Source organism: Miniopterus natalensis, chromosome X (genome assembly GCF_054644295.1).
Source record: "Miniopterus natalensis isolate mMinNat1 chromosome X, mMinNat1.hap1, whole genome shotgun sequence".
Classification (NCBI taxonomy): domain Eukaryota; kingdom Metazoa; phylum Chordata; class Mammalia; order Chiroptera; family Miniopteridae; genus Miniopterus; species Miniopterus natalensis.
In genome coordinates, this window is record NC_142103.1 from 83721872 (window position 1) to 83748576 (window position 26705).

A 26705-nucleotide genomic window follows, 5' to 3' on the forward strand; every position below is an offset into this window, starting at 1 on the left:
CAGGGTTGAATTCAATATGACAACTTGACCTGTTGAGTATTATAGACAATTTCTAGTGGAGCTTGTGTCTCGGAAGATAAGGTAACCAGCCAGGGAGTTCACTCATCTCTTAATCTAACAGTACAAAGTTGAGCAACATTCTTTTTACATTCACTAGTCCCTTACTCTGCCAGTGTCTGCTTGTTGTAGGGGACATGGTATTCCATCAAAGGCAGAAACAACACACTTTTGTAGTGGTTACCCTGATCTTAGAGATGAGTGAATTTTTACCACGAGTATATTTTACAGTTCAGCTAATAGCTTCATAGGAATTACACATGTATTTAAAAATTACAATAGACAATAACAGCTCACACTTCAAATTGAGAAAAACATTTGAAAGCAACACTTCCTACAGTATGTGCTAGCCTATGAATTTTACTATTCTAATTGAGCTTTAGTGAGGAGGAAAAGGAACTAGGAAAAGAGATTCTCTAAGGCCTAAAGAAACTTCAAATGTCAGGGTTTAAGCAAAGTTATGATTTGTGCCCGGGGTATTGATAAAAAGTAGAGATTAATATGAAAATCTCTCCACTCAGTAAAAATCATGAATTTCAGTATGTAAAGGCATAGGACAACCAAGAGTTTCCTTTTTTGTCCTTCAGTAACCTGACACTTCATCCCTCCTAGCAGCTTTCAACTGGAAAACTATTTTAGTTTTAGATTTTCTTTATTTCTGAGTTTAGGGGTGGAGAGCACCCACAAATGGTCAAATTCTCTCTCCAATTGCAAACGTATTGGCATTTTATTGCCATTGTCCACGTTTCAGTTTTGTGAATGCCCTAACTGAAGAATGAATAATTTCCCTTTCTCTTTCTCCTCTGATCTCTAGTTTCACTCCTAGTCTCTAAAATATTGAATTTCTATGGTTTAGAAGAGTTGTGGTGTCTTTATTTTGCAGGTTCTCAGATTGTTCTCCCTTAAGTCTGGTATCATGTTTCTTTCACCTGCCTAATTCCTTCCTCCCTCCCTCCCAGTCTCCCTTCCTTTCTTCCCTCCTTCCTGTGGCAATGTTAAGGCTCGTGGTTGTGATACCATTGAATGTGGCTTGTGTGAAAACTGCCTCAGTCGGCTCAGGTAATCTCAGGGACCTTCTTCAGGGCCACAGTGGGGAGGGAGCCTTCTAAACAAAGACGCTGAAGAGAGGGAACTCGGCCTGATTGGGCTGCAGCAGATCAATCAGAAAGCACACCGTCCCAGAGAAGCCTTCATACAAGCTGTATATACTTTCAAGGACACGAGAACCGGCCTTGAATTCCTCAGTAAATAAAAATTCAGCAAACCTAAAGGAAGAAGAAGAATATATGAAGCATTTTAACATTTGTGTTTCCACATTATTGGTTTTTGGGTTGCTTCTTCCCCCTCTCTGCTAAGTTAAAGGTTTAGCATCCTTTTCTTTCCAGAATTGTATAATTTTTAAAAAATATGTCTGTATTGATTCCAGAGAGAGTAAAGGAGAGAGAAACATCAATGAGTCATTGATTGATTGCACGCCCCCTGCTGGGGATCGAGCCGGAAACCCGGGCCTGTGCCCTGACCAGGAATCGAACCTTCATCTCCTGGATCCTAGGTCGATGCTCAACCTCTGAGCCACGCCCTATCGTATGAGAATAGTATATTTTAAGAAAGGCTTTTCTCTGTTAAAAACAAAAAACAACAGAGGAGCCATTATATAATTGTGCATGTTTCACAACAAATTATGTTGGTAGGCAAATTCAACTATTTTGAGCGTTTGCAAGGCAAAGCAGTTTGTTTTTTTCTGAGGATTTCATTCCTCTGTCATTCAATAATTAAAAGTAAGAAAGACAGATAGATAAGTAGCCATACTTTTATTTATCTTGAATAGCAAGCTGATATATGGTTGTTCCTTTAAAAAAAGTGAATATGCTATTTTTCTGCAGGCTTGTTATTTCTGAGCTAGGTTTCATTTATATGTGACAGAGAGCAGAGACTGTGTAAATAAATGGACAAGATTTTATACAATCTGTGCTTTGGGTAAACAAAGGAATAAGATGAATGGGAAAAGGCAAACCACATTTTATAATCGTGACATCAAATAGCAAACTCAGCTACAAGATAGATTGTTTTTAGGACATCTGCCTTAAAAATAAATCACTGGCTTCTAAATTCTCTATTAAGAAACTTTATCCTTTTACCAGTACTTGCTACAAATTTTATTTAAATTATTTATAATGAGTAACATTCTTAGTAGTTAACAGCATTTAAAGTGCGGTCACCTATGTCGTCTGTCTACTGATTTGCTCTCCTTATTCCCATCCACAACAAAAATAATCACCAATTCAGAGGCTGGAGCTCATGGGGTGGTAAGGCCTGACAGCTGATACTGCCATAAATTTAGATAATTGCTAGTACATAGGGGGTCTTAAAAGGAGTAATTACTTATTTGATCTTTTTAAGGTCCTTGGAATTATTGATGACAGCTTAAAATAGATCAACAAGACACATACTGCAATTCTGTTTGGTGCAAATTTTCCATCAACTGTTTTCTTGAATATGCAACAATTTCTAAATAAAATGCAAAATTTTAAATAGTAAAATAATGATGCATCCTAAGGATTCATTAAAAATTTGTCATTTTGCAATGTAGCTTCCTGGTATAGCTTCCACGAGTCTTAACCTTTTTAGTGCAGTGAGTCATTTGGCAGTCTGGACTCCATCTTGGAAAAAAAGTCTCCTGATACATAAAATAAAATACACAGGATTACCAAGGAAATTAATTATATTAAAAAGAACAGCGAAAAATTTAAAACCAAATTTGTGATATAATACATATATTCCTTATTAACACATTAAATAGTAGTGGAGCTAATAACTGTAGACATTTCTAGGTAGTGATGTGAGTAAAATAAATTTCACAATATCTGCAACAAGAGTAATATGATGGCATGTGAATATCTGTGACTTCTATTGGTAACAGAGTCACTGCTACTGCTATTTTCCTGTGGCTTATTACCTACATTCAGAATGGAAAGAAATGCTACATTTCAGTTTGGAATGTAATACTTTCCTTAAGTAAATTCACAAACCCTAGATTAAGAAGTCCTGGTGTAGTAGAAAGAAGAACTTTGAAGTTACAATACCCAACTGGTAATTTCATGTTATATGACTTTTGGCAAATTTCTTAATCTGACTTTAAAATTATAAAGTTGCTCCCTGGCTGGTGTTGCTCAGTGGTTAGAGAATCAGCCTGCACACTGAAGGGTGGTGGGTTGGGTTTCTCGGCAAAGGCACATACCTGGATTGCTGGTTAGATCCCCAGCCAGTCAGGGTGTGTGCACGAGGCAAGCAATCAATGTGTCTCTCTCACATCGAGATGTTTCTCCCTCCCTCCCTCCCTCCCTCCCTCCCTCCCTCCCTCCCTCCCTCCCTCCCTCCCTCCCTCCCTCCCTTTCACTCTCTCTGATCTGAAAATCAATGGGAAAAAATATCCTTGGTGAAGATTAACAAAAAAAAAATTATGAAGTTGCAGAATTGCATAAAGTTATCTGTAAAGATTAAAGATACTATACGTTAGGCTCTGAGCATATAGCAAGCATTTGATACATGGCAAATTTCATTTTTTCACACAAACATATTATAGCAGAGTACTTGTAAAACAAACATTCCACCATACTTTAGAAGAAACCCACAGTTAATTTTGCTCTCTCTTCTTCCAACCTTTTGTCCCTAAGTTTAATTGATTTATTACATTGTTGAAGCTAGTCTGTATAATACTTGGTATCATACATTGTTTAAATTAAAAATAATCTGATAAACATTTTTGTGCTTTTCAAAATAATTTCTAAATGATAGACAACAATTTACAAGCGTACCAGCAAAGTATGTGAGTAGTAGTTTCATTGTATTCTGACCTGTATAGTGTGTTATCATATTAAAGTGAAAATTGTTTCCAAAATCTACAAAATGGTACAGAATTCAAACTAACAAATTCATTTTTCTAAAAAATTCTGTCAAAATAGACTTCAGAATGGTAATTATAGAACTAAAAAGAAATACAGACACTGAGATCATTATAATCAAAACCTGGTGATTATTACCAAAACCAAACTCAGAGGAAAATTCATTGATCTGAGTTTTTAGTTTTTTTAAGAATATGTCTTTATTGACTTCAGAGAGGGGAAGGGAGAGGGAGAGAGAGAGAGAGATAGAAACATCAGTGATGAGAGAGTCATTGATTGGTTGCCTCCTGCACACCCCCAACCAGGGAGTATGCCCTGACCCTGGATCGTAGGTCGATGCCCAACCACTGAGCCATGCAGGCCGGGCTGATCTGAGTTTTTAACTACTATTATTTTATTCGAAAGATGGGAGTTATTCTAATTACGCATTTTTTAAAAACTGTTGAAAATAAAATAAAGGAAAGGAACACTGGAAAGTCAAAACATAGAAAATAATGAATTAAAAAACAAAAGAGAAAAACAAAAAGAATTAATAAACAAAACCAAAAGCCAGTTCCTTGAAAGCAGGAACAACATAGACAAAATGCTGGTGTGTCTGACCAAAAAGGAAAAGAATTAGGAATTCAAAGGGACATATAAGCACAGATATGGAAGATTTAAAATATCATAGAACTATACTGTTAGAGCTTGAAAATCCTCATGAACTAGATGTTTTTATAAGAGTATATTTACTTCCAAAAATTAATTCAAGAAGAAATAGAAAACCTGAAAAATTATATAATCATAGAAGAAACTAAAAAGGTTGTTAAATATTTTTCTGTAAATATCAATTCCAACTGTATGTTAAGAGTCATAGGCAATGACCAAGTAATGTTTATTCCAGGGAGGTACATACTGTTTGACATTACTGTCTTAGGAACTGCCAAAATGAAGGAAGTCTTGGGCCACACTGTATTTAACTTTGAATTATAATGAAGTGGACATTTTCGTGTCCTATGCAATTAAATGCAATGCCCACATAATATTCAGATATTACCTCATCATTTTCATTCTGTAACTGTGAGAAATTTAAGTTGTCTAAAGAGCCCTGGACTCTAAAACCTTATAACTATGACTCAGTAAGCAAGAACTGGTCTGCCAGAAAATTAAGGGATTGTTCTGACCTTTTAAAATAGACTTTCTAGGACACGACAATCTCTGATGAAATTTATCCCAAAGGTGATATAGCATTAGCCTAGATAAGATCCAAAATGACTTCTTTTTCTACATTTGGGAAATAAAGGATCAGGCTGCAACTTGAACAGATTAGGGAGCCATGAATCAAAATATGTTAACAGAATTCCTAAACAATGGAGCTTCAAACAGAGGACTTACATAAGTTAGTATTTTTTTCTTCCATGCATACACACAAATATTATAAAGGATATTTTATGTTTAACATTGAATATTAGATAAGTTGGCTTAGGAAGACCTCTCTGAAAAAAATGACTTTTGGGTGAAGGTCTGAATGAAGTGAGGGCGCTAGGAGATATATGTAGAAAGTGAGCATTACAGGTGGAAGGAACCAAAACGTCAAAGGCCTTGAGGTAGATTGTACCTGGCATCCTAACAAAATCACAAGAAAGCTACTATGGTGGAAAGAACCAAGAAGAAGAAGAGTAGGGGGATGATATCAGAGAGGTAATAGGAAGCAAAATCCTATAGGGCCTTTCGTTCAAAGGACAGACTTTGGCTCTTACCCTGAGTCATATGGGAAGCTAGTGAATTATCCTGAACAAAGGCATGTCATAATCTGACATAATATACACCATATGCAGCAAACTGAAAAGATCACGGTGAAACAGAAAAGTATTCCTAATGAAATCAGTATAAAAGCAAGGATGTTTATTATCCCTCCTATTATTGAACATTGTTTTTGAGATTCTGACCCAAGCAATAGGAAATTTTTTAAAAAGTATACAAATGAGAAAGAAAGTAACAAAATTATAATTATTTGCAGATAATATGAGTGTCTATGTAGAAAACCAGTGGAATCTAATATAAATTTCATAGAAGCAGTAATGCAGTTCAGTAAGGTGGGCAGATATATCATTATGATATTTATCAAAACTAAGATGTTTATAAGATGCAATGCAGATGTGTATGAAAGAAGTGCCTCTTCTTAGATTGCTAAACTGCAATAATATGTATGTTTTAAAAGTTAGATTAACATTTAGAAAAAAATTAGATGTGAAGAATGGCTGACCTTTGGGCTCGGTAGATGTATTTAGAGTTTCCTGTGAGCCGATATAGCAGCAGGAAGACATAGGCACTGCCAGCCACACCATGGCAAATTCCCGGCCCCTTCTTTAGCAGGCCCTTCTGCCACGTGAGTTCCCCACACCGGATACATGTGTCCAGGTACTGTGGTTTCTTGGAAACCAGATAAGCTTTGGCAAACAGATAGGCAATTCCTGTAAAAACATCAAAGACATTAGAGGTGACTTTTAGGGCTTAATACTATAGAGTAGAATTTCTCAAACTGTAAAAGGCTTACAAATCACCAGTGTATTGGTAAAATATCCATTTTATTCTGGTAGGTATGAGGTGGGGCCTGAGATACTGCATTTCTAGCAAGTGTCCTGCTGGAGACCACATTTTGAATAGCAAGGTTATAGAATCTCCTACAAGGGAGTCTTATTTTACCTGTAAGATTCATTTTAAGCTATTTGAATTGTATTATGGTGTTGGTCCCTGGAGAAAGATCAACAAGTTCATAGATTGATAAAATCCATAATTTATAAATTAATATTTAATGATGCATACTCTAGTAAGCATTACGCATACCTGGCTATTTGGAATGACTGAATGTTTATAGTTTGCCCATTTTGCCCCCCCATGCCAAGGTTCAGAATTTGTAATGTTAAAGTACTTAAAACTATACACTTTTTCTTAAGAGCAAAACTGAGAGTCCTGCCAAAACCAATAATGGTCCCAAATGACTTGGCCAAGACTTCTAATCCAGCTATGAAATGAGTTCTTCCCAACTTCATTGTTCCAAGGAAAGACATTTTCCTTTAAGACTTCTCAACAAAAGAAATCTCAATTACACAAGCAGGAACAGAAACAAGAGAAGTGATAACTATTAGAAACATTTCCCCCAAGTTTTAGGTGCTCACATTCATTGAGGAGATTAGTAACCCAAGATCACTCTCTCTCCTGCATGGCTACCTCACTCCTATATAAAGTAGAAAACACTGGAATTTATTAAGTATCTTAACTAACTCATCGAGGTTCTCTCTACCTTTCATTGCCTTTGACTAGGCTCTTTTACAACTCTAGAAATAGGATTACTGTGTAGAAAACTGAGTTATGTAAAGAACTCCTGTCCCTAGAAACTCGCATTCTGTCTGATAGAGGTTGGATTGACTTCCCTCAGCCTTTGTGGAAGCAGCAAGTTTTGCATCTACCAAGCAAATTCATGTCAGCATTCCTAATGGCCTATAAATACATCTGCTCCTTGGATTTTCCTTTGAACCAGTTGTAACACCTTTCTGGTTCCCTTATTAATTAATGAGCAAACAAAATTATTACATATGTTTCTTTTATATTTGTATGAGAATCATGACTTTATTGTCTTTTAAAATTTATTCTTTAACACTTTCGATGATTAACACATAACAGGTTCTCTTCAACCAATACTTTCCAGTCAGCCACTGAAAATGGTAATCTATAGCATTGTCCTCCTTCAGTTTTAAGGAACAAAGTGTCTCCCACCAACTAAAGGATGATTTTAAAAGAAATGAACTGATTTAATTATATATCTATTCATTCACTGTATCCATTCATTTGAAAGTGTTCATTGATTATCTACTATATGCATAGCCCTAGGCATGGCTGGCTTCATGGGCATTTGTACAGTGTTACAAGGGCCTGATGCTGTGTTTAATACTCTACTGTTGCCATCTTGAAATTCTTAATCATTTTTAAAAGAGGGGCACATTTTCATTTTGTACTGGGGCTCCTAAATTATGTAGCAAATCCTGGCCCTGGGTGATACAAAATAAGTGCTAAATATGATTCTTGCTCTTTAGGAAGGCAGTGTCTAGAAAGGGATAAAAAATATATACATGTGACTGACACATAATAGGCATGTAGTTCATGATGCTGTTGGAGAATAAAATGAATGCTGCTGTCAATTATATTAAAAGGATCAGAAAAGTGTAAGTTCCCTGAGGTAGACAGTCAGGTGAAGTAGGGCTTTCTTCAGTACTTTGTATGATGCATAGGAAATTCCAGGCCCAAGGTTAGGGAGAGAGAGCATTTTAGGCATTATGATCAGCAAGGGCAAAGATTCAGAGCCTGGACAAACTAACTTCTGAAAACCAGTGGGACAGTTTCTAACCAACAGGACAGTGGGGTGGGAGGGTAGGCTAGGTTAACATTTGGGATGGTTTTACAAGTCCAATTAGGCGATTTGGACTGTAATTCTGTGGGAACAGGGAACCAACCAGTGGGAGTGTTTTTGTTGCAGATTGGTTGCTTTTTATTTTTAATGATATGGTTAGTATTATAAACAAAATGTCCACCTTGGTATCAGGCGAGACCAAAAGAAGGGCAATGGGTTAGCTATGAGCTGATCATGTTGGCAGAAGGATGGCAAAGAAGCTAACGAAAGAGACAGCTCACAGGATTTGGTGGCTGTTTAGATATTCATTGAATACCTATTATATGCCAGGCACAGTAGTAGGTGCTAAGGCTTTTAAAAGTCCCTAACTTCATAGTGTTTACAACCTAACTGGAGGCATTAATTAGGCTATATAAGGGGGAAAATAGGCTATGTGGAAGCACATAAGAAGGCTCCTAACCCACGCTTGGAGGTAAAATAGTCCGTGAAGGGGACTGACACCATCTAGCTTGACTACCAAACAATGAGAAATTAACCAGGTTAATTGAAGGCCCTTGGTACTCTGCTGGATCCCCTTGACCTTGTCAGCAGGTGCCCCATCTCCCAGTTGCTATGAGCTGGCTGCTAACAAAGTTCACAGCTGCCCTCTTCTTGGGAGATTTGCCTTCAGTCGAATGGGAGGCTAGACTATGTGCCCATTCCCCAGCACATTTCAGCCAAATGACTGACACAGTGGTACAAAAGGTCAGCTCCCTACCTCAAGACAAACCACTTCTATGGTGTAATCTGTGCCTCTTAGCTTCCCCTCAAAATCCAGGTGAAGCTAGTCTCCAGGTGATACACAGAAAGCCCTTTGTGACCCAGTTCCTACTTTGTTCTCCTGCCATTTCTCCTCTATTCCCTACTTAAAATTTTCCACTTCAGTAAAACCAAACTATCCACAGTTCCCCTTCCTTCACTATGTGGTCCCATGCCTCTGATCAACTTTTATAGGCACAAATTTTCCACCTTTCTTGGACTAGCCAACTTATCTCATGCATCACCTCCTCCAGGAAGCCTTCCCTGAACCTGGAGGAGCAGCAGGAATCCCACCTCTCAGCTCCCACCACTCCCTATAGAAACCTTAGCATTTATACAGTATTACATTAAAATTCTCTGTGTACACGTCTGCCTCCCCTAGTATAGTGCAAACTACCCAAGGGCAGGACCTCTATCTTGCTCATTTTTGCTCCCCTAGTTTGTGGCATGGTATTTGACACATGCAAGGGGTTCACAAATGTCTGCTGACCCTATAATGCCTCATTTCTCACCCCAGCACAGGCCAACACTGAGCAGACATGAGAGATGTGGAAGAAAGATAGGATGAGATGGTCCAATTGCTATACCAGGCCGCTAACCCCAGGCAGCTAATAGGTGTTGATCCTATGGTTCTGGCAAGAGAGAAAGGGCCTCTTCCTGCAGTCTGGATCACAGAATCCTACATGGAAAGGAGCTTGAAAATCTTCTAAATCTATTGTCTTCTAACCAGACCTAATGAAATCCACAATAAGACTGGTTAATCTAGATGGAAGGAATGTTGGATTTCTTTGATTTTGATGGGAACTGTCATTTCATCATGGGAATGCTAAGGTACATTGATGTTAAAAAGCCTGAGTCAGCAACTATATACACCTTCGACAAAGACAATTGGAGAAAGGAATTGTTACTTAAGAACTATGGTTTTAGAGACTAAATCTTTGAAAACATGCACTCCAGCACAGTCTTGTGACAGAGAGACTTGGCACATACAGTTTCAACATACTGGGGGTCACCAGGCAGGTCCATTCTGGGGTCAGTAATTTCAAGGAGTCACATATTGCACAGTATGCACTACAAAGCTTAGTGACAATGACATCTGTACTGCACAAGCCCTTGTTCTCAATTCAAAGGTACCTACCCAGGAGCCTTTTTGGAATGATTTTTTAAAAACAGCCACACCTGTGTTTCACACAGAGGAAAGGAAGCGCACTGTCAGTGTTACCACAGTGATGATGTAACATAATGCAATCCAGAGTTTATTTTAGCCGAGACATTTGTTTTAATGATTTTTAAATGACCTTCGTCCTGTATTTCAGAATCATTAAGGCTATGATGAGGTCATTATGAATCTGCCTGTTATATTTCATTGCATTTAGTGAGAAAAAGTATACTCCATACTTGGTATTTATATATGTGGTGTCTGCAAATATTTGGGGATATATCCCACAGGGATGGCAAAGGTCCACAGGATAAAAACGGCCTGTGGTAATAAAAATATTGATTTTCACTACTCCATCCCAATGTGCTCCTTTCACAGATGCAGGAATAAAGGTACAAAGGAAACAAAGTGGTTTCCCTCAAGGTGACAAGGTAGCTGGTTAGTGTCAGAGCTACAAATAGAGCCCAGTGTCACTAACTTAGAGTCAAGAACATTTCTACACTGCATAAATGATAACTAAGGCAGTCACCTGTAGAAGTGTGTTGAAGGAAAGTCAATAGGAAACAATTATAGGGAGAAATAAAATATCATTGATGAAGTTCCACATTGTGGATTATCTCTGGCAGGTTTTTAATCACAGAATCAGTCTGCTGTCCCAAACCATCTTACTCTCAAAAAATATTTTCCTCAAACAAGTGAAAATTATTTTTCAGGTCATCTCTTGTTTATAATTTTTGGAGTTTACTGTTGTCAACTTCAGATAGTCTTTGACCTGCGATTTTCAGATTTATAATCACTTTTGGTGCTGTTTCTAGCATGTCTCTTAAAAGGAAGACCAATACCCTCGAGGGTTGGCAGAAATAATAGGCCCTATTTGATTCTTTATTCATTTGTAAATTAGTTTATTTTTGGTAGTCCAATGAATATGTGGGTTGAATGGTTTTGCTTTGCAACCTATGTTTAATCTTACCAAGATACTGAACATGAATGATACATGAGGATAAATAAAGTCCTCAAGGTGATGAATCCTATGCTGTACTATTATGGTACATGATTTACGAAGACAGATGGAGTATGAGGTACAAAAAGGATGGAATAAGTGCCCTTCAAGACACACACATCAATTAACTGATCCACTCATTTTAGTGGATTATGTTCCCTTTCTTTACAGGGCTTTTATTAGTACAACTGAGTCTTTTTAAAATATCCTGTATTTAACTTGGTACATCTCCACAATTCAAGGATCTTGGGGTGCTTAGAGGGTATTCAGAGACCATCACTGAAAATGATGAAAGAGAATGGGAAATGGGATTGTTGAGCGTGACATGAAGATATATCATTTCCAGAATGATAAATAACTGTTATTTTTCTCCAAAAAGTTCAAAGCAAGAAGAAATGAGCTCAAATTATAACTGGTGGAATTAGCCTAGACATAATACACAATGTTCTGGCACTGGTACAAGTGCACATAGGAACCTTTGAAGTCCCTTCCTTAGGTAAAAGTGGCAGGCAGTGAAAAAATGGCCAATGGACTAAGACTTGTATTATTAATCAACTCAAACTGTACCAAGGTAAAATGTGAAATTATAGGTGGATTGAAGAACACTGATTAGGTAAGGAGGGGGAAGGAGGTAATAAAAACCAGGTAACAAACTAAAGAAAAATCAAATATATTTTATAGCTATGCTCATAGTATTGAGACATAGCTTTGAAAATTAAATCCATTCCTAATCCAGCATTTTTGTGTTATTTTGTTATTTTAAATCTTTCACCTGGCCGTTCAACCAAAATTAATTGATTTATTTGAATTTAACTTCCTTTGAATTGCCTCTTCTTTGAAAGCCTAATTAGCAGTGTCATGGGATTTTAAAAAAGGGAAAAGATGGGGTCTGATAAGTTTCTAGGCTCAGTTCCAGAGAGTTCACTGCAGATGGCTTCTCATTCCTCTAGACTTTTTTATTAGGTGATGATGGAACTCTTCATTTAGAAAATAATTCTAGAACAGTGCATCTCAAACTCTAATATGCATACTAATCTGCCAGGGATCTTATTAAAACACAGATTTTGAGTCAGTAGATTTGGGCGGGGCCTGAAATTCTGAGTTTCTAAAAAGCTCTCAGGCTGCCCACGCCACTAGTCCAGGGACCACATTTTGAAATGCCAGACTCCAGATCTGCATTGCTGAAGGTAGCTAGTGAGTACTTGCAATGTGGCTAGACTGAATTAAGGTAGAATTTAAGTATAAAACATACATTGGATTTCAAAGGCTTAAAATGAAAAAAGTGAAAAAGCTCTATTTTTAAATTGGTTGCATGTTAAAATAATATTTGGGGCATATCGTGTTATAGAATATGTATTATAAAATTAATTTCACCTGGTTTTTTACATTTTTTAATGAAGCTACTAAAATTTTGATTTCATATGTGGCTCATAATATATTTTATTGCACAGTGTTAGTTTTATTCATATGCAAATAGATATCGATTATATATTTTTTAAAATACAGGATCATTTCTGAAGATGCTTTACAGATCAAGCCATCCATGGCTTTAAATCTTTCATATTAACCTTTTTATGTCATGTAATAATAATCTAAGATGAGAAATAACCTCACTTCTCAGAAGAGGCACCTTTCTTTGGCTAAGCCTGATGAAAGGCAATGTTTTCAGATAATAATGAGTGTGAGACCTGGGGCGCCGTGGCACCAGTGCACCAGCTCGTTCTCTCTCTCAATGGCCTCGCCAAGCTCAGGTGGCCAGTTGCAGTTCTGTTCCTGCTCCATGAGGAAGTCCACACTCTGCCACACCAGCTCCTGATCTGAGGGCTTGATGTGCTCATAGTAAGAAAGAAGCATCTGGAGAATGGACGACAGGCCATGAGCTGCTCCTATATTGACAAACAAAGCATCATTAATACACGCAATTGGGAAGAGAGCCCGTTTAATTTAATGAAAAGACAATCATAGTATAAATAAAAAGAATGGCAATTACTTGCAAGCATACACAGTGATATAATAATTGAGTCACCAAAGAACTAGGCTTCTGGGAACACAGAGGTTAGAATAGGGGTTGACAAACTACAGCCTGCAGGCCAAATCTGGCTAACTGCCTGTTTTTGTAAATAAAGTTTTATTGAAACACACTATACTCATCCATTGGTCTACTGTCTATGGCTGCTTTTGTGCTATAATGGGAGAGTTATATTTGTGATAGAGACCACAGGACCCAAGAAGCCTAAAATATGTATTATTTACCCCTTTATATAAAAAAGTTTTGTAATCAAACCCTGTTTTAAAGAAAATATATTTTCTAAAAACTTTGCAGTTAACATATTGATAGCTTTTATGAAAATGTTCTTTTATGAAAATGATTTGTTCTTAGTATCCTAAACATTCATTCATTCATTCATTCATTCACTCATTCATTCAACACATAAGAATTATGTGCCAGATACTGTTTAGGGCTGAAGATAGATCAGTGAACAAAATAGACTAAATCCTTTCTATATTGTTCAAAGTAGGGAGTTGGTGGATGAATACCCCAGCTTCCTCACCCCTTGGATGGGACAATTCTAGTGCATGTTCCATAAAATCTGTAAGAATCCCCAGTAGAACTGAGCCTCAGTTTTCCACAATTGCTCATTACTACAACTTCTGTTAACTTCTTTGACTACCCTGTCTCACTTCCTCATTTCTCTATCAACACTTTCTCAGATCACCTCCCAAATAAACCATTTACACCTTGTCTCAAGGTTTGATTCTAAGGAAAGCTAGACAGGAATTTAAAGGCTCTTTTAGAAAATTCTCAGAGAACTGCCGGTCTATAAGCTCATTGTTCATCAGCCAGGTATTCATTCATTTGGGTACCCTCATTATGTACATGCTCTTGGTAAAGGTCCAGAGATCACAAAGATAAACAAGAGAAAAGGCCTTATCCTGAAGGTGTACAGAGTCCGTTAAGGCTGCTGGGCAGGTAAGCCACCAATTATACAATCCAATGTGATAAGGGCTCCAATAGAAGTGTGGCAGGGTAACATGATATGGCCCAATTTTGCTTCAGGGCAAAACCTGAACCAGTGAAGGTTTCTCCAGAGAGGGTTCAATAAACCCATTTTCCAAAAGCACAGAGTTTCTCAATAGATCTAATGATGTTTGAGCAGAGTCTTGAAGTCTGGGTATAAGTATTACAAATAGATGAAAGGGTTGGGAGAAGCCCGACATTCTAGGCAAAAGAAACAGAAAGGTTACAAAGATATGAGAACATTTTGCTTGTAGCAGACTATGCTGGACAGAACCAGCAAGGGAAGGAGATAAAGTTTGAGTTTGGAGAAGGAGGAGGTGATCGACGATGGGCCTTGCAAATCCATGCCCAGGGGTAAGAGGAGTAACTAATTTTCACTTTACGTGCCTCATAGCTCAAAAGTCACCATTGTTATTCAGTAGTCTGTTATTAATTCATTAATATTAAACCTTGAGAATGTTAGTGGCTGCATCCTGTTTCCCTGTGCAGAGGCACTAGTTGCAATGAGTGTGTAAACTGTTCACAAACTCAGCAAAATTAGGCCAATGAACCCACAATTTAGAATACAGAAATTAATTGTTAAAATTCTACATTTATATCAGGTAGACTGTGGAAACAAATATTAAATTGTAGTTTGTAATCTCGATCACTATTTATTTTTAATGGCATTTTAATGTATTTCTACTTAAATGAATAGTGACGAGCTATCTCAAAAACAAATCTTCCAGTCTTTAGTCAATGCTGATATTAGAGAGTCCCTTCATCCTTCACGAACACCTTCACTCACCCAAGTATTCAGTTCCATAGTAAGAATACATCAGGGGGAATGGTTTCCTCTTTTTCATGGCATACTGCTTCCCAGAGTCAAGAATTGCTTGGCAAATTGACTTGATCTGTGCTGGGGTAAGCACCTGTGTAAGGAAATCAAGAAGCAGAAGTCAAATCAGGATCTTTTCCCCCAGATACTGGATTTTCTTGCTTAAAAAGCCCATCAGCATATCCCCCAAATGTCTTTTCCTAGGAGTAAATAAGCTTCAACAACCGTAACACTTTAAACCACCGATTCTCTCCTTGTCATTTATCTACCATCTTGAGAAAATTTGCTGTTTTGAGAGGAAATACACACCTTTACTGCTATCCAGCTTTTATAAAATGTAAAGACCACCTTACAGTTCTGATATCATTAATCCTTGTCACAGGAACAAGAAATTGCTCAGAAAAGAACAAAGACTGGTCCTAACTGATTGTGCTTAACAAAGCTGTTATTCCTGGTGCATGGTGTAGATTAGGCCCATACAATGGGCCTTCAATCTGTGTCATTTAGACAGTGCTCATAAAGCCACAATTCTATGACAAGATGCTGCATGACAGACTCACTTGTGGCCTTTGGCATTCCTGAATGAAACTAAAGCCCAATAACTACCAAGGCAGAAAAACTTTTAATATCAAAATGACTCTGAATAGAGAATGCCCAAAATGCAATGATTTGCAGTTGTCGACATTTTTATTCAATCTAATCATTTTTAGGACTATAGAGATTAAAATGTTCTCAAGCCTACAAAGCATCAGTGAGTTTATTAGGATTATGCTCAGGTTTGTGATGTTTTCTGCCTTCCACTCTTCCTCTGGGCAGATCAGATGCGCCCTCTGATACACTCCTGTATCACCACAACTCCTTGGTGTAGCACTTACCTGCTGGTGTATTATGTCTCTCTCTACTAAACAATCAGTTATTTGAGGGCAAAGACTGTGGAATCTCATCATTTTGGTATCCTTGGTTCCTAACACAGAAACTGAGAGGGTCTTTGGTAACTGATGAGTGAGTAAGTAAGAGCCATGTTTACTGGCATGAGAGGCAGGACCATCCCTGTCCTCTTTCCTTTATTCCCTCTCTAACTTCACCCCACCATCTCTCTTTCCCTTTCTTCCACAATTATGTCTTAAGCCTCTACTGTATGCCAGAAAAGCCTACTCTAGATGCTGGAGAAACAACAGTGAACAAAATAGACAAGACCTCTGCTCTAATAAAGTCAATCTTCCCAAAAGGCAGACCTGCACAAGGAAAGTACCAGAGTAAACACACACACGCATGCACATGCACACACACACACACACACCACCTAAAATTCAGCCTTGGCCTGGTTGAATGAATCTGGGATCAAGGAAAAAAGTGTATTGGATTTTTTGGCCTCTTTCCTAAGACATAAAATTTTCCTACCTGATATCTGACGTTAGACTCACTAATTCCTTCTGAAATAAAATACTAATGACTTCTTAATTCATAACTTGCTCCTCTGATAAACCCAACATTAGAAAAGTAAAATATAATCCAGGTTTGGGCCTTCTGAAATCTAGTATTTAGTTTGGAAAAATAATTACATAAAGAGAAAGCTGTTCATTAATTAATTCTGCCAATTAACATTTACTGAGCTACTAGTCCAGTAAGGCCCTGTACTAGGTATTGTGGGGGTAAATTCTAGAAATCCAGGACACATTTTTCCTTACTGGAAATTTACTATCCAGCACTGGAGATGTGAAATAAGCAAAAGTCTACAATAGAGCAATTAAAGTTCATGAACCCAGGGATGGAAAGAAACAGTAATACAGAGTATTGTACTCAGCTTCCCTAAGATTTAACTATCTCCTCAGTTTCCAACTGGTGGCTCAGAAACAATTATAATGTGGCTTTTGACTTCAATTTTTCTTTAATTAGCTACCTTTTTTGTCTCTTGCGTTTACTCCTCCTTTCTGCCTAAAATTCCCAAATACCTGACCTTCCCATGCATTCCCAGTATCATTTCAAGCTCCAACCTCAGGTCTTTCTTTAGCTGAAGAACAATTTTCTCCTAAATGATTCCCTACTCTGCATCTATTTAAATTGCTACCAAAATTTTCATTTGCTATTAAAAACATCTTACTTTTTAAGCCTTTATCAGTAACAACTGATCTTACATTTAGTCTTACTCTACTTAATATCTGGCATCACCAGTTTCATATCAACCCCTCCATCTTGGCTCACTCTCAGAAACCAGCTAGAAGCCTTGAAGGACATGAACTTAATAAGAATCTAACCTGGTCCCATCTCGTGTTTTCCTGGGAATATATCTGGCCCTTCAACTGAACTTAGGTCCTATCTACCAATATTGGTCTTGAATCCATGTGACAGAGGCAGCTGTTGTTTTTAAATATATCTTGTTTGTGTTTTTAAATATATCTTTATTGATTTCAGAGAGAGGAAGGGAGAGGGAGGGAGAGATACAAACATCAGTGATGAGAGAGTCATTGATCGGCTGCCTCCTGCACGCCCCCTGCTGGGGATCGAGTCCACAACCCGGGCCTGTGCCCTGACCGAGAATCAAACCGCGATCTCCTGGATCTCTGCCGATGCTCAACTGTTGAGCCACGCCCGGCCAGGCCAGAGGCAGTTTTTGTGATAGGAAAAGGTCACTGAATTTGGGGGGTATGTACTCATCTGAATTACTAAAATTCTCCCTATTTCATTCCTGTGGTAATAATTGAAAACCAGCTTATTCTTTCCTCAGTCGAATATTTATGCATATATTCTTCCCCCTTTCTGTGTGTATGTGTGAGTGTGTGTTCGCCTGCTTGTTATTAACCCAGAAAAAAAATCAACTTAGGTTATATGTGGTGCACTCCCCCGTTCTTTCCATCCCTAATCCTTAGCTCAGAATAGAGAATGAGTTTATATTTCAAAGCATCCCCAGTCATGTATCATGACTGGGTAGTTGCCTCTTATCTCTCTGGAACACTGTGAAAAACAAAGAAAAACTGTGCTTGTTCGGCATGATAAAGACCAGTTATGCATGCAGTTCTTTATCTCTGGGAACAGACAAGACGTACCCTTGGGTTTACTGATCAGTAAATAAAAGGTAAGAATAGTGCTCATTAAAAGTGTGTGGAGAGGAACATTGAGGAAGAGAGTGCTCTTCCTCCCACCCCAAACTAACAGTACAGAAAGAAGAAAGGAGATCAGAGGGGAGTGGCCTTCTCTTGTTTCTCATTTGTCTGCTTTCTCAGACATCCGTCCATTTCCTCCTTCCAGCACATAGGAACACACGTATGTGCACACACTACCTCCAAGAAGATGGCCTCTGTGCTTTTGAAACACTCTAAGGCCCTGGGAATGAGGAAATGGCATTGCCAGTGGGGAAAAAAGTGACTGGGGATGGCAAAGGGGAGCTCCCAGCCCATTATGCCTTTCGCAAAACAAACCCAAATTCCCTCTCCTGAATGTGGAGCACATAAGGCCTATGCATGTGTTGATATCTTAGATGTATTCGGTTCTTTAAATAATTTTTTTACATTGAATTAAAATAAATTAAGATATCTCAAAACTGTGAAGTAAGTCTGTGGCAGTTTGGTTCAAACAGTTTCATTAGTTTAACCAACTCCAATCACCGATCCTCAGAAATGTTTGTTGTGAAATATTCCTTTTGGGCTGGGCTCTGAGTATGAAGAGACGAGAGAGCTATGAAGCCCATGTTCGGTTTCTTGGCCCTACCAGAAGTTTGTGCTGTTGCTTAACCACCTCCACGCCAAGGAGAAATGACCTTTGTTAAAGACAAGAATGAAACGGACTAAGCCACCAAAAGTTTGCCTCACTGCGGACCCCTTTCTAGGGCAAGTATCCTGCCCACAGGCACTCTGAAGTTGAAGTCTTTGCTAGCTATACATCAACCACCGCCAACATTATCAAGCAATAGTCCAAAATGCCCTGAGTATGTGACTGCCCTTCTACATGGAATGCAGAAATAATTCCAATATCATGCCAAACACATATGTAACAGAGTAAGAATTTGGCATTAACTTAGGTGTCCTTTTCCAGCAATGTATTTCACCCCAATTCTTTGTCCCACCATTCTGGTGGTAGCACAGGCTTCTGCTCAGAGAAAGAAACAGCCATTTGACTATCACTGAACGTCAAAATGACTTTTGATACCCAAGGACAGTAGCTTTGAGGAGAAAGGCTTTTGAGTTGTTAGAACCTTGGTATTTTAGTACTTAAAGTAGATACCATATCAACAAGACAAGTAATAGTAAGTGTTGGAGAGAGTGTGGAGAAAAACAGTCTCATTCACTGCTGGTGGGAATATAATCTGGTACAGCCATTATAGAAAAGAGTATGGAGGTTCCTCAAAAAAATAAGAATAGACCATGACCCAGCAACCCCTCTTCTAGACATTTACATGAAAATTTTGAAAATATTTATTTGCAAATATATATGCACCCCTATGTTCACTGCAGCATTATTCACAGTGGCCAAGACATGGAAACAACTGGAATGTCCTGCGATAGAGGACTGGATAAAGGAGATGTGGTACAAGTGCACAATGGAATTCTACCCAGCCATAAGAAAGGAGGAAATACTGCCTTCTATGACAACAGGAATGGATCTTGAGAATATCATACTAAGTGAAATAAATCAGACAAAGTAAAATAACACATGATCTCATTCATACGTGAAATATAAAACTGAAAGTAACAAATGAACAAACAAGACAAACAAAAACCCACAGACACAGACAACAGGTTACCAGAGGGAAGGGAGGTGAGGGGAAAGTGGTAAAGGGTAAAGGGGGATCAAATATATGACGACAGAAGATTTGACTTTGGGTGGTAAACACACAATGCAATATAAAGATGATGTATCATAGAATTTTACACTTGAAACCTATATAATTTTATTAACCAATGCCACCCCAATAAATTTAATTTAAAAAACCAATACACTTGAAGGCTATATAGAGTCAGGATGGATCTAAATGCTGTTCATGTTGGGAACAGTTGACATGAAAAATGAAACAGGGAGTTGAAAGTTGGTGTGGGGGTACCCTTGTGCCAAACTTTAGAAGAGATCCTATAATCCCCCAGATGTTTAAGGATCTATAGGTAGTTAGGATATGTGCACCCCTCCTGCCTGGGGAGGTGGTAGCCTCAAAGATGTGTCTACTGCCTCCAGGTCTGGGTCCAGTAAAAGAGATACCACTGCATGGCACGTCCCAAAAGAAAGCCAGAGACAATCCTGAGATTCCTCTGGATACCATGGTGGACCAGAAAAAAAAAAAAATCCCATATCCCAAAGTAAATTTATTTTTAAAAATTTCCAGTCCAAATAATTTCAAATTAAAAAGTTAGGGAAAATTTTTTGTACAAAGTCAATTCTCACAATTGGTTAGATTTTTACTTTTGAAGCCTCTTTGGGGTTTTGTGTGCATTGGAACCCCCTGGGTTACAGGAAAGGGTGAGGCTTCAGGAAATCTCTGGAGCAGGTCAAGAGTTACATCAGGTGTTGAAAAGACAAAAACTCAGGGGAGCTGCTGTGAGTCAGAAGAAGCTTAAAGAGACAACGTAGGGCTAAGGGAAAGCTTTCAAGCAGGAAACAGATTTCGATGAGTCAAACAATTCATATTATGTGCTAGGCACTTTAAGGGAAGATGTAACCATATAAATAATGACACAGTCAACATTTGTTTAAATTCTAGAAGTCATGATATACAGGTGTAAGGTGGAGAGAGTACATATTGGGGGCTTCACGGAGGGAGAGAGATATGAGCTATGCTTTGAAGGACAAGTGGGAGGTGGATAAATTGGGTAAATGAAAGTATAAGGAGCCCGGCTTGTGTGGCTCAGTGGTTGAGCATTGGCCTATGATCCAGGAGATTACAGTTCGATTCCTGGTCAAGGCACATGCCAGGGTCGCGGGCTCGATCCCCAGCAGGAAGCATGCAGGAGGCAGCCAATTAATGACAACACTCTCACCGTTGATGTTTCTATCTCTCCCTCTCTCTTCCTCTCTGAAACCAATAAAGATGCATTTTTTAAAAAATAAAGTAGGGAGAGAGAGAGAGGGCATTTTAAGCTGTGGGACGGTGGGGCAAACCTTGTGTATTAGGGCAATGCTTCTCAAACCACCATAAGCACACAAATTACCTGGTTAAAATGCAGATTCTGATTCAGCAGGTCTTGAGTGGGGCCAGGATTCTAGATTTCTAACAAGCTCCCAGGTGATCCTGCTGCTGCTGGTCCATGGAAACACACTTGAAGTAGCAAGGGATTATGGGAACAGAGAGGCTGATTGCAGCAGAGAATTTCTCTTGGGAAGGGTGAGAAATTAGACTGAAAGAACTATAGAAAGTTCCCAAAGACATTCAAGGAAGCAAAAGGGAGCACCAGGCAAGAACATTGCACACTATCATTTAGATGATTAGAGTACCCAGAAAAGAGAGGCAACAATGGGAAATTCCCTTCCAATATACTATGTGTAAGAAAAACGTGTCCAAATCTGCAACTCCCAGTGGGGAGCTCTCTTAGCCAATGTGGCTAGGTTTGTTATTTTCTTAATTAGTCTCCAAATGGGGCACATGTGCTGGTGCAGAATGAGCAAGTCCCTTCTATCTGGTTTTCCTGATGTTTCCTGACCATGATTATGCTGGGCAAAGAAAAATGAGAGGTGGGTTGCTCTAGTAATGATTATCTTCCAGTCATTAAAGGGATTCATCAGGGAATTTCAGTTATAAACACTTGGTCCCAGATACCATTTCAAAGTTGTTTCTTTTCCTTCTCATGTTGAGAAACACAAGCCAAGTAAACATTGGAAACCAGAAAAGTAAAACAGGTTTTACCCCATTCTTGCAGGTTGACTGCTGGCTTTAAAGATTTATTACAAGTACCTGGTAACTCAGTTTGCACCAAGTGTTAGTAGATGATTTCATTCTGTTTTCTGCAAGACACTAAATGTCTCAGGTCCTGAGCTTCTTTATCTACAAAAAAGGGATCACAATGACTTGCTCCACCAACCTGCAAGGGTGTTGGCGAGACTCTTAGAAAAAGCAGTTCCCAACATTTGGCAACACACTGCAATCATCTGGGGATATTTTTAGAATCCTGATGCCCTGACCACACCCAAACCAATTATATCAGACCCTCTAGGTGTGGGAGCAGGCATCAGTATTTTTAAAGCTCTCCAGGAGATTACAAAGTGTGGTTAAGTTTGAGAATCACTGCCGTGAAATATCGAATGAATGCAAAAATAGTTTTTCAAAGTAAAGTAACAATAATAATATGATGATGATGATGATGACTAGGATAATGATGAGAGCTAAAGGAAAAACAAGCAAAAGATAGTCCCAGGTGTTTCTCTAAACGCCTTTAGTCTGAGTCATGGGAAAGCGAAAGGGAGAAACCCCATGTGCACATGAATGGACATGCTGGGTCAGGCCAGAGGTCCACTGAACCTCATCCAGTGTTTCCAACGCAGACACCAATGCACATTTTGTGACAGAGTAATGGAGAAACTTTAGAACACAGTAGTCATTGCACTAGACTAGGATTCAGGAATTCTGGGCTTGAGATCCAATTTTGCCACAGTAACTATATTTAAGTCATCAGAGCTCTGTTTCCTCATCTGTAATATAAAAGGACTAGACTAGACTGTGTCTACGAAGTCAGCGCTTCTTAAATTTTAGTGTGCCTACAAATCACTTAGTGCTCTAGCCTCACCCATAGAGAGATTCTGATTCAGTAGCTGTGGAATGGGGCCTGGGCTTTGAGGTGCTATGCATGCTGTTGAGCTGGGAATAGCACTGTACTAGGTGACCCCTAAGGTTTTCTAAAGCATTGGGAGAGTCTGGCTCTTAAGCTGAAGGAAGAATATACATGGTGGTAAAAAAAACATGGGTTCCAAATTTGGCCTCACTGCTTTCTGGCAGTGTGGATTTAGGCAAGTTCTTTAATACTTTCTAAGCCTCACCACTTTCTGGCAGTGTGGATTTAGGCAATTTCCTTAATACTTTCTAAGCCTTGGTTTATGCATTTGTAAAAATCAGCAATAATAAAACTTATCTACCTCACTGGATTGCTATGAGGATTCCGTATAAGACAGCACAATTCCTGGCATAAAGCACATGCACAATGCATATAAGCTATAATTAAAACAGACATCAAAGTCCAAAAGTGACTTAGCTCACACCATAGGCCTTGGAGGTCTATGCTCAAGATATCTCACATGAAACCCTTCTGTTGCTCACCTCCCACCCCCCAACCTCCACCCAAGGACCAGCTTGCTTTCCTAAGTTGTTGTAACTTGTACTTCATACACTAGTAATGCATGGCCCTTCAAATCTGTGTATTTACTATTCTCATCACCACACTTTGAGCCTCTTATGCCCCTGTTCCCCAAGCCACATTTTTTTTTTCCTCTTTCAAAATATTTTTCAAGTTTTTCTGGTTTCCAAACAAGTCTCTGTCACTAACTATGTAACCTGCAACCAATCACATAACCTCTGTGGACCTGTTTCCTCATCTGAGGGGAAAAAAAAAAAAGTTAAGCTGCAGTGGTCTTTAATGTGCCTTTCAGCAATAGTATTTTGTTATTTTGTGATTCAACATTATGACAACTATTTACAAATCTGCATATACTTATTTGGGCTCTAATTCTGGGATGTGGATGTGAGGGTATGTTGCAGTGATTTCATTTCTTACAGGTTAGGCAAAAAGTTCTTTGCAATGAGATTAGAGCGCATGTTTAACTTGTCCTCTATTCTAGGCATTGTAACTTATCAAAATACATTTTCTCATATCTACTTCCTTCTTAGTAGAAAACAAAAAGTACAAGTTGTTTTAGCCTCTTGGTATTGGTTACTTGAATATCTGGAAACTTTGGGCTCCTGATGCCCCCAAATTGAATGACCATGTTATTAAGACTAAATGCAAAATTGACCATTTCACATCAGACCCTTCTCTAAGCCAGTGCTGAATGAATGTGTCATTCTGTATTCTGAAACCATAGTTCAACAGACATTTTTCAAGTGCTTGCTGGATGCATGACACTGTGCTAGAGAATACAAAAATTATAGAGATCAGTAGTTATATATAATCAGGTAGACAGTAAATGGCCTTTTTATTTTGAAAGGCCAATTCTGATAACATATTTGTGGCTTACACTATCAATTAGCTACTCAACATCCATTCTCTTCTTATTCCTTGCTAATTGGATCTCAATTTTATTTGGGTGACAACTGTATTTAGCTCTAGGTGATAAATAGTGAGTAGCCTTAGCCAATCATGCCAATCCTATTATCCCTTGCCAGATATGCAGTTCTCACCCTTCCTTGAAGCTAGGGTTTACTATGTGGCCTCCTTTTGATCAGTGGGGAAATCTGCTGTAGCAGGAGCTTCTTGGAAAGTTTTTAATTTCATGGTAAATGGAAATAAAATGGATGAACTTGGCTGTTACCTGACTTTCTACTTTTTGGTGCCTTGCATGTTTATGTGAGGCCTGGAGCTGTAGCAGCCATTTTGCATCCTGAGGCAATGAGCACGTGGATGAAAGACATTCAAAGAGTGATGGAGGAGAAAGAAAGATTCTGGGGTCTGTGGACATCATTGAACATCTGTACCACAACCAGGACTACCTATCACATGACTCTTGTTATGAGAGAGAAATATTATTTCCTTTCTTAAAGTCACTATTGATTGGCTTACTTACAGCCAAACTCACATCAACTGGGGAGCTATAAAGTATCAACCCAACAGCATTGCTAGCATTCATTTCCATATAAAGCAATTTTTGCCTACACGCACTTCTGTTTCCATAGAAACCTCTAGCTCTTCAAAATGAGGCTGGTTGACGGAGTAGACAAATTCAAATGCAGTTTCCACTTCTGGCTGCACTCACAAGGTTGTGATTGATTTTTCTTGTTAAGTGCTATCCTAGAGCCCAGAGAAAAAGCCTGGAAAATACACAGTCACTTTGTTGCCATTGCCCTTGGTGACTCCTCTACTTCTTCCCCTTATTGTGCTCCAGGTCAGGGACAATGAAAACTCTGCAATCTGCGACCATGGCAGGGGATCCTCAAATCTTCAAATTCAATATGGGAAGGAAGAGAGGAGGTCCATGGGCACCTAATCCGTGCTGTAAAGCAATTATCTTCTTTTCTGAGAACTGTTGTTACTTCAGCTTAAGTGATTATATTATGTACTACCTACCCTGTCACTCTAGAGAGCTATTCAGGAAAATGTTCCTAGATGAACAATATATGAACAATTTATGATATTTTAAGGTTCAATAACTCTTTCATCTAGATACTTTGGTTAAAACAAGCTGAAAGAGTATTTTTGTTTTCATTTGTTTGTTTTTTACCATGCTCTTTTACATGGGCCTGGGAATTGATGGGTGCCCTGAAGGTCACAAACCCGGGAGGGAATGCAGAGATTCTTGAAAACTGAGTAATCTTTTCTTTTTTTCCAACATCTTAAAACATATTTTAGTAAATGTGTTTATTGGGGCTCAGGGAAGCAGTGTGATATAGTACAGGTTTGGCCATGAATGGTACCTTCTCTGTTTGCAAAGTGAAACCTAAAGCTATTGGGCCTGGGGTGAGGTAGGATTGTTGGGAAATTCAGAATTTCTGGCTGTCAGTCTATGGCACTGACCAAGTGATTTAACCTCTCTGGCTTCACTGTCTTCATCTGTAAAATGAGTAACTTCCCAAGACCTTTCTTGTTCATAATTTACGTGATTTATAAATATGTATATAACTTTCCTACCTACCCTTGTGTTAATTTAGGTATTGTAGGGAATCCTCTGTCTGATCATGTCCAAAGTAGTTTTGCTATGTTGACATTATGTTTTCAGGTACTTTAAAGGGGAAATGGCTGGTTTCTTTTCAGAAACAGTTTTACCTGAAGATCTTTGAGAGAGCTACATTATAAAACCTAGATGGGATCACTTTCTATATAAACAACACATTGAAAAAGGCAATTTGGGTTGACCTGGCCATGAAGATGTAATAAAGGGAGGTGCCATTGCCCTCCCTTCTCACCCCCCTGCATGGCAGTCATAAAGAATAGAACTGTCACTGTGGCCGTTTCCCTTTTTCATTTTACACCCAAAGGAAGGAGAAGAAATGGAGAATCTCAAGAGCAGCCTGCTCTGTGGCTGAAGAGAAAAACAAAGTAAATTGACACCTTTATTCTGCTAAGGACAAGAAGCTCTGCAAAGCTTTTTCCTTGATTTGAGCTTCCACAAGTTCCAAGTGGTTGCTGCTGAAGGAACACAGCTAGGGAGGCTTCTTCTTGGTCCTTAGAAAGGCTGGGATGAGCAACTGGGATATACTAGCAGTACTAAGCAAAGCAGAATTTATAACCTTGTGAGTTAGTAACTAAGGTTCTTGTCTCATACAAGGTTTACTCAAGAAATATTATTGATCCCTACTATGGTTCGTTAGGAGAACTTCTGTGGACAAAAGAGAAGAATATTCCTCCTATCATGTAGATTATATTGTAGTTTGAATAAATTCATATTGTGCTCCATAGTTATTACCCCTAATATGTCTTACTCAGCCACTCTCTATAATTTGTTA

At 38.6% G+C, this 26705-nt stretch overlaps 1 protein-coding gene across 1 annotated transcript in view; it reads right to left on the reverse strand.

Moving 5' to 3' along the window:
- Positions 1-1131: 1131 nt before the first annotated feature.
- Positions 1132-26705, reverse strand: part of LANCL3 (LanC like family member 3) — an 89137-nt gene continuing 63563 nt past the window's right edge. The window contains exons 2-5 of the mRNA XM_087829428.1: positions 15110-15233; positions 12992-13189; positions 6205-6412; positions 1132-1322 (exon numbers count right to left, since the gene is read on the reverse strand). Coding sequence (XP_087685554.1) covers positions 1163-1322; positions 6205-6412; positions 12992-13189; positions 15110-15233 — 690 coding nt within the window. The 3' untranslated portion in view covers positions 1132-1162. The remainder of the gene's footprint in view (positions 1323-6204; positions 6413-12991; positions 13190-15109; positions 15234-26705) is intronic.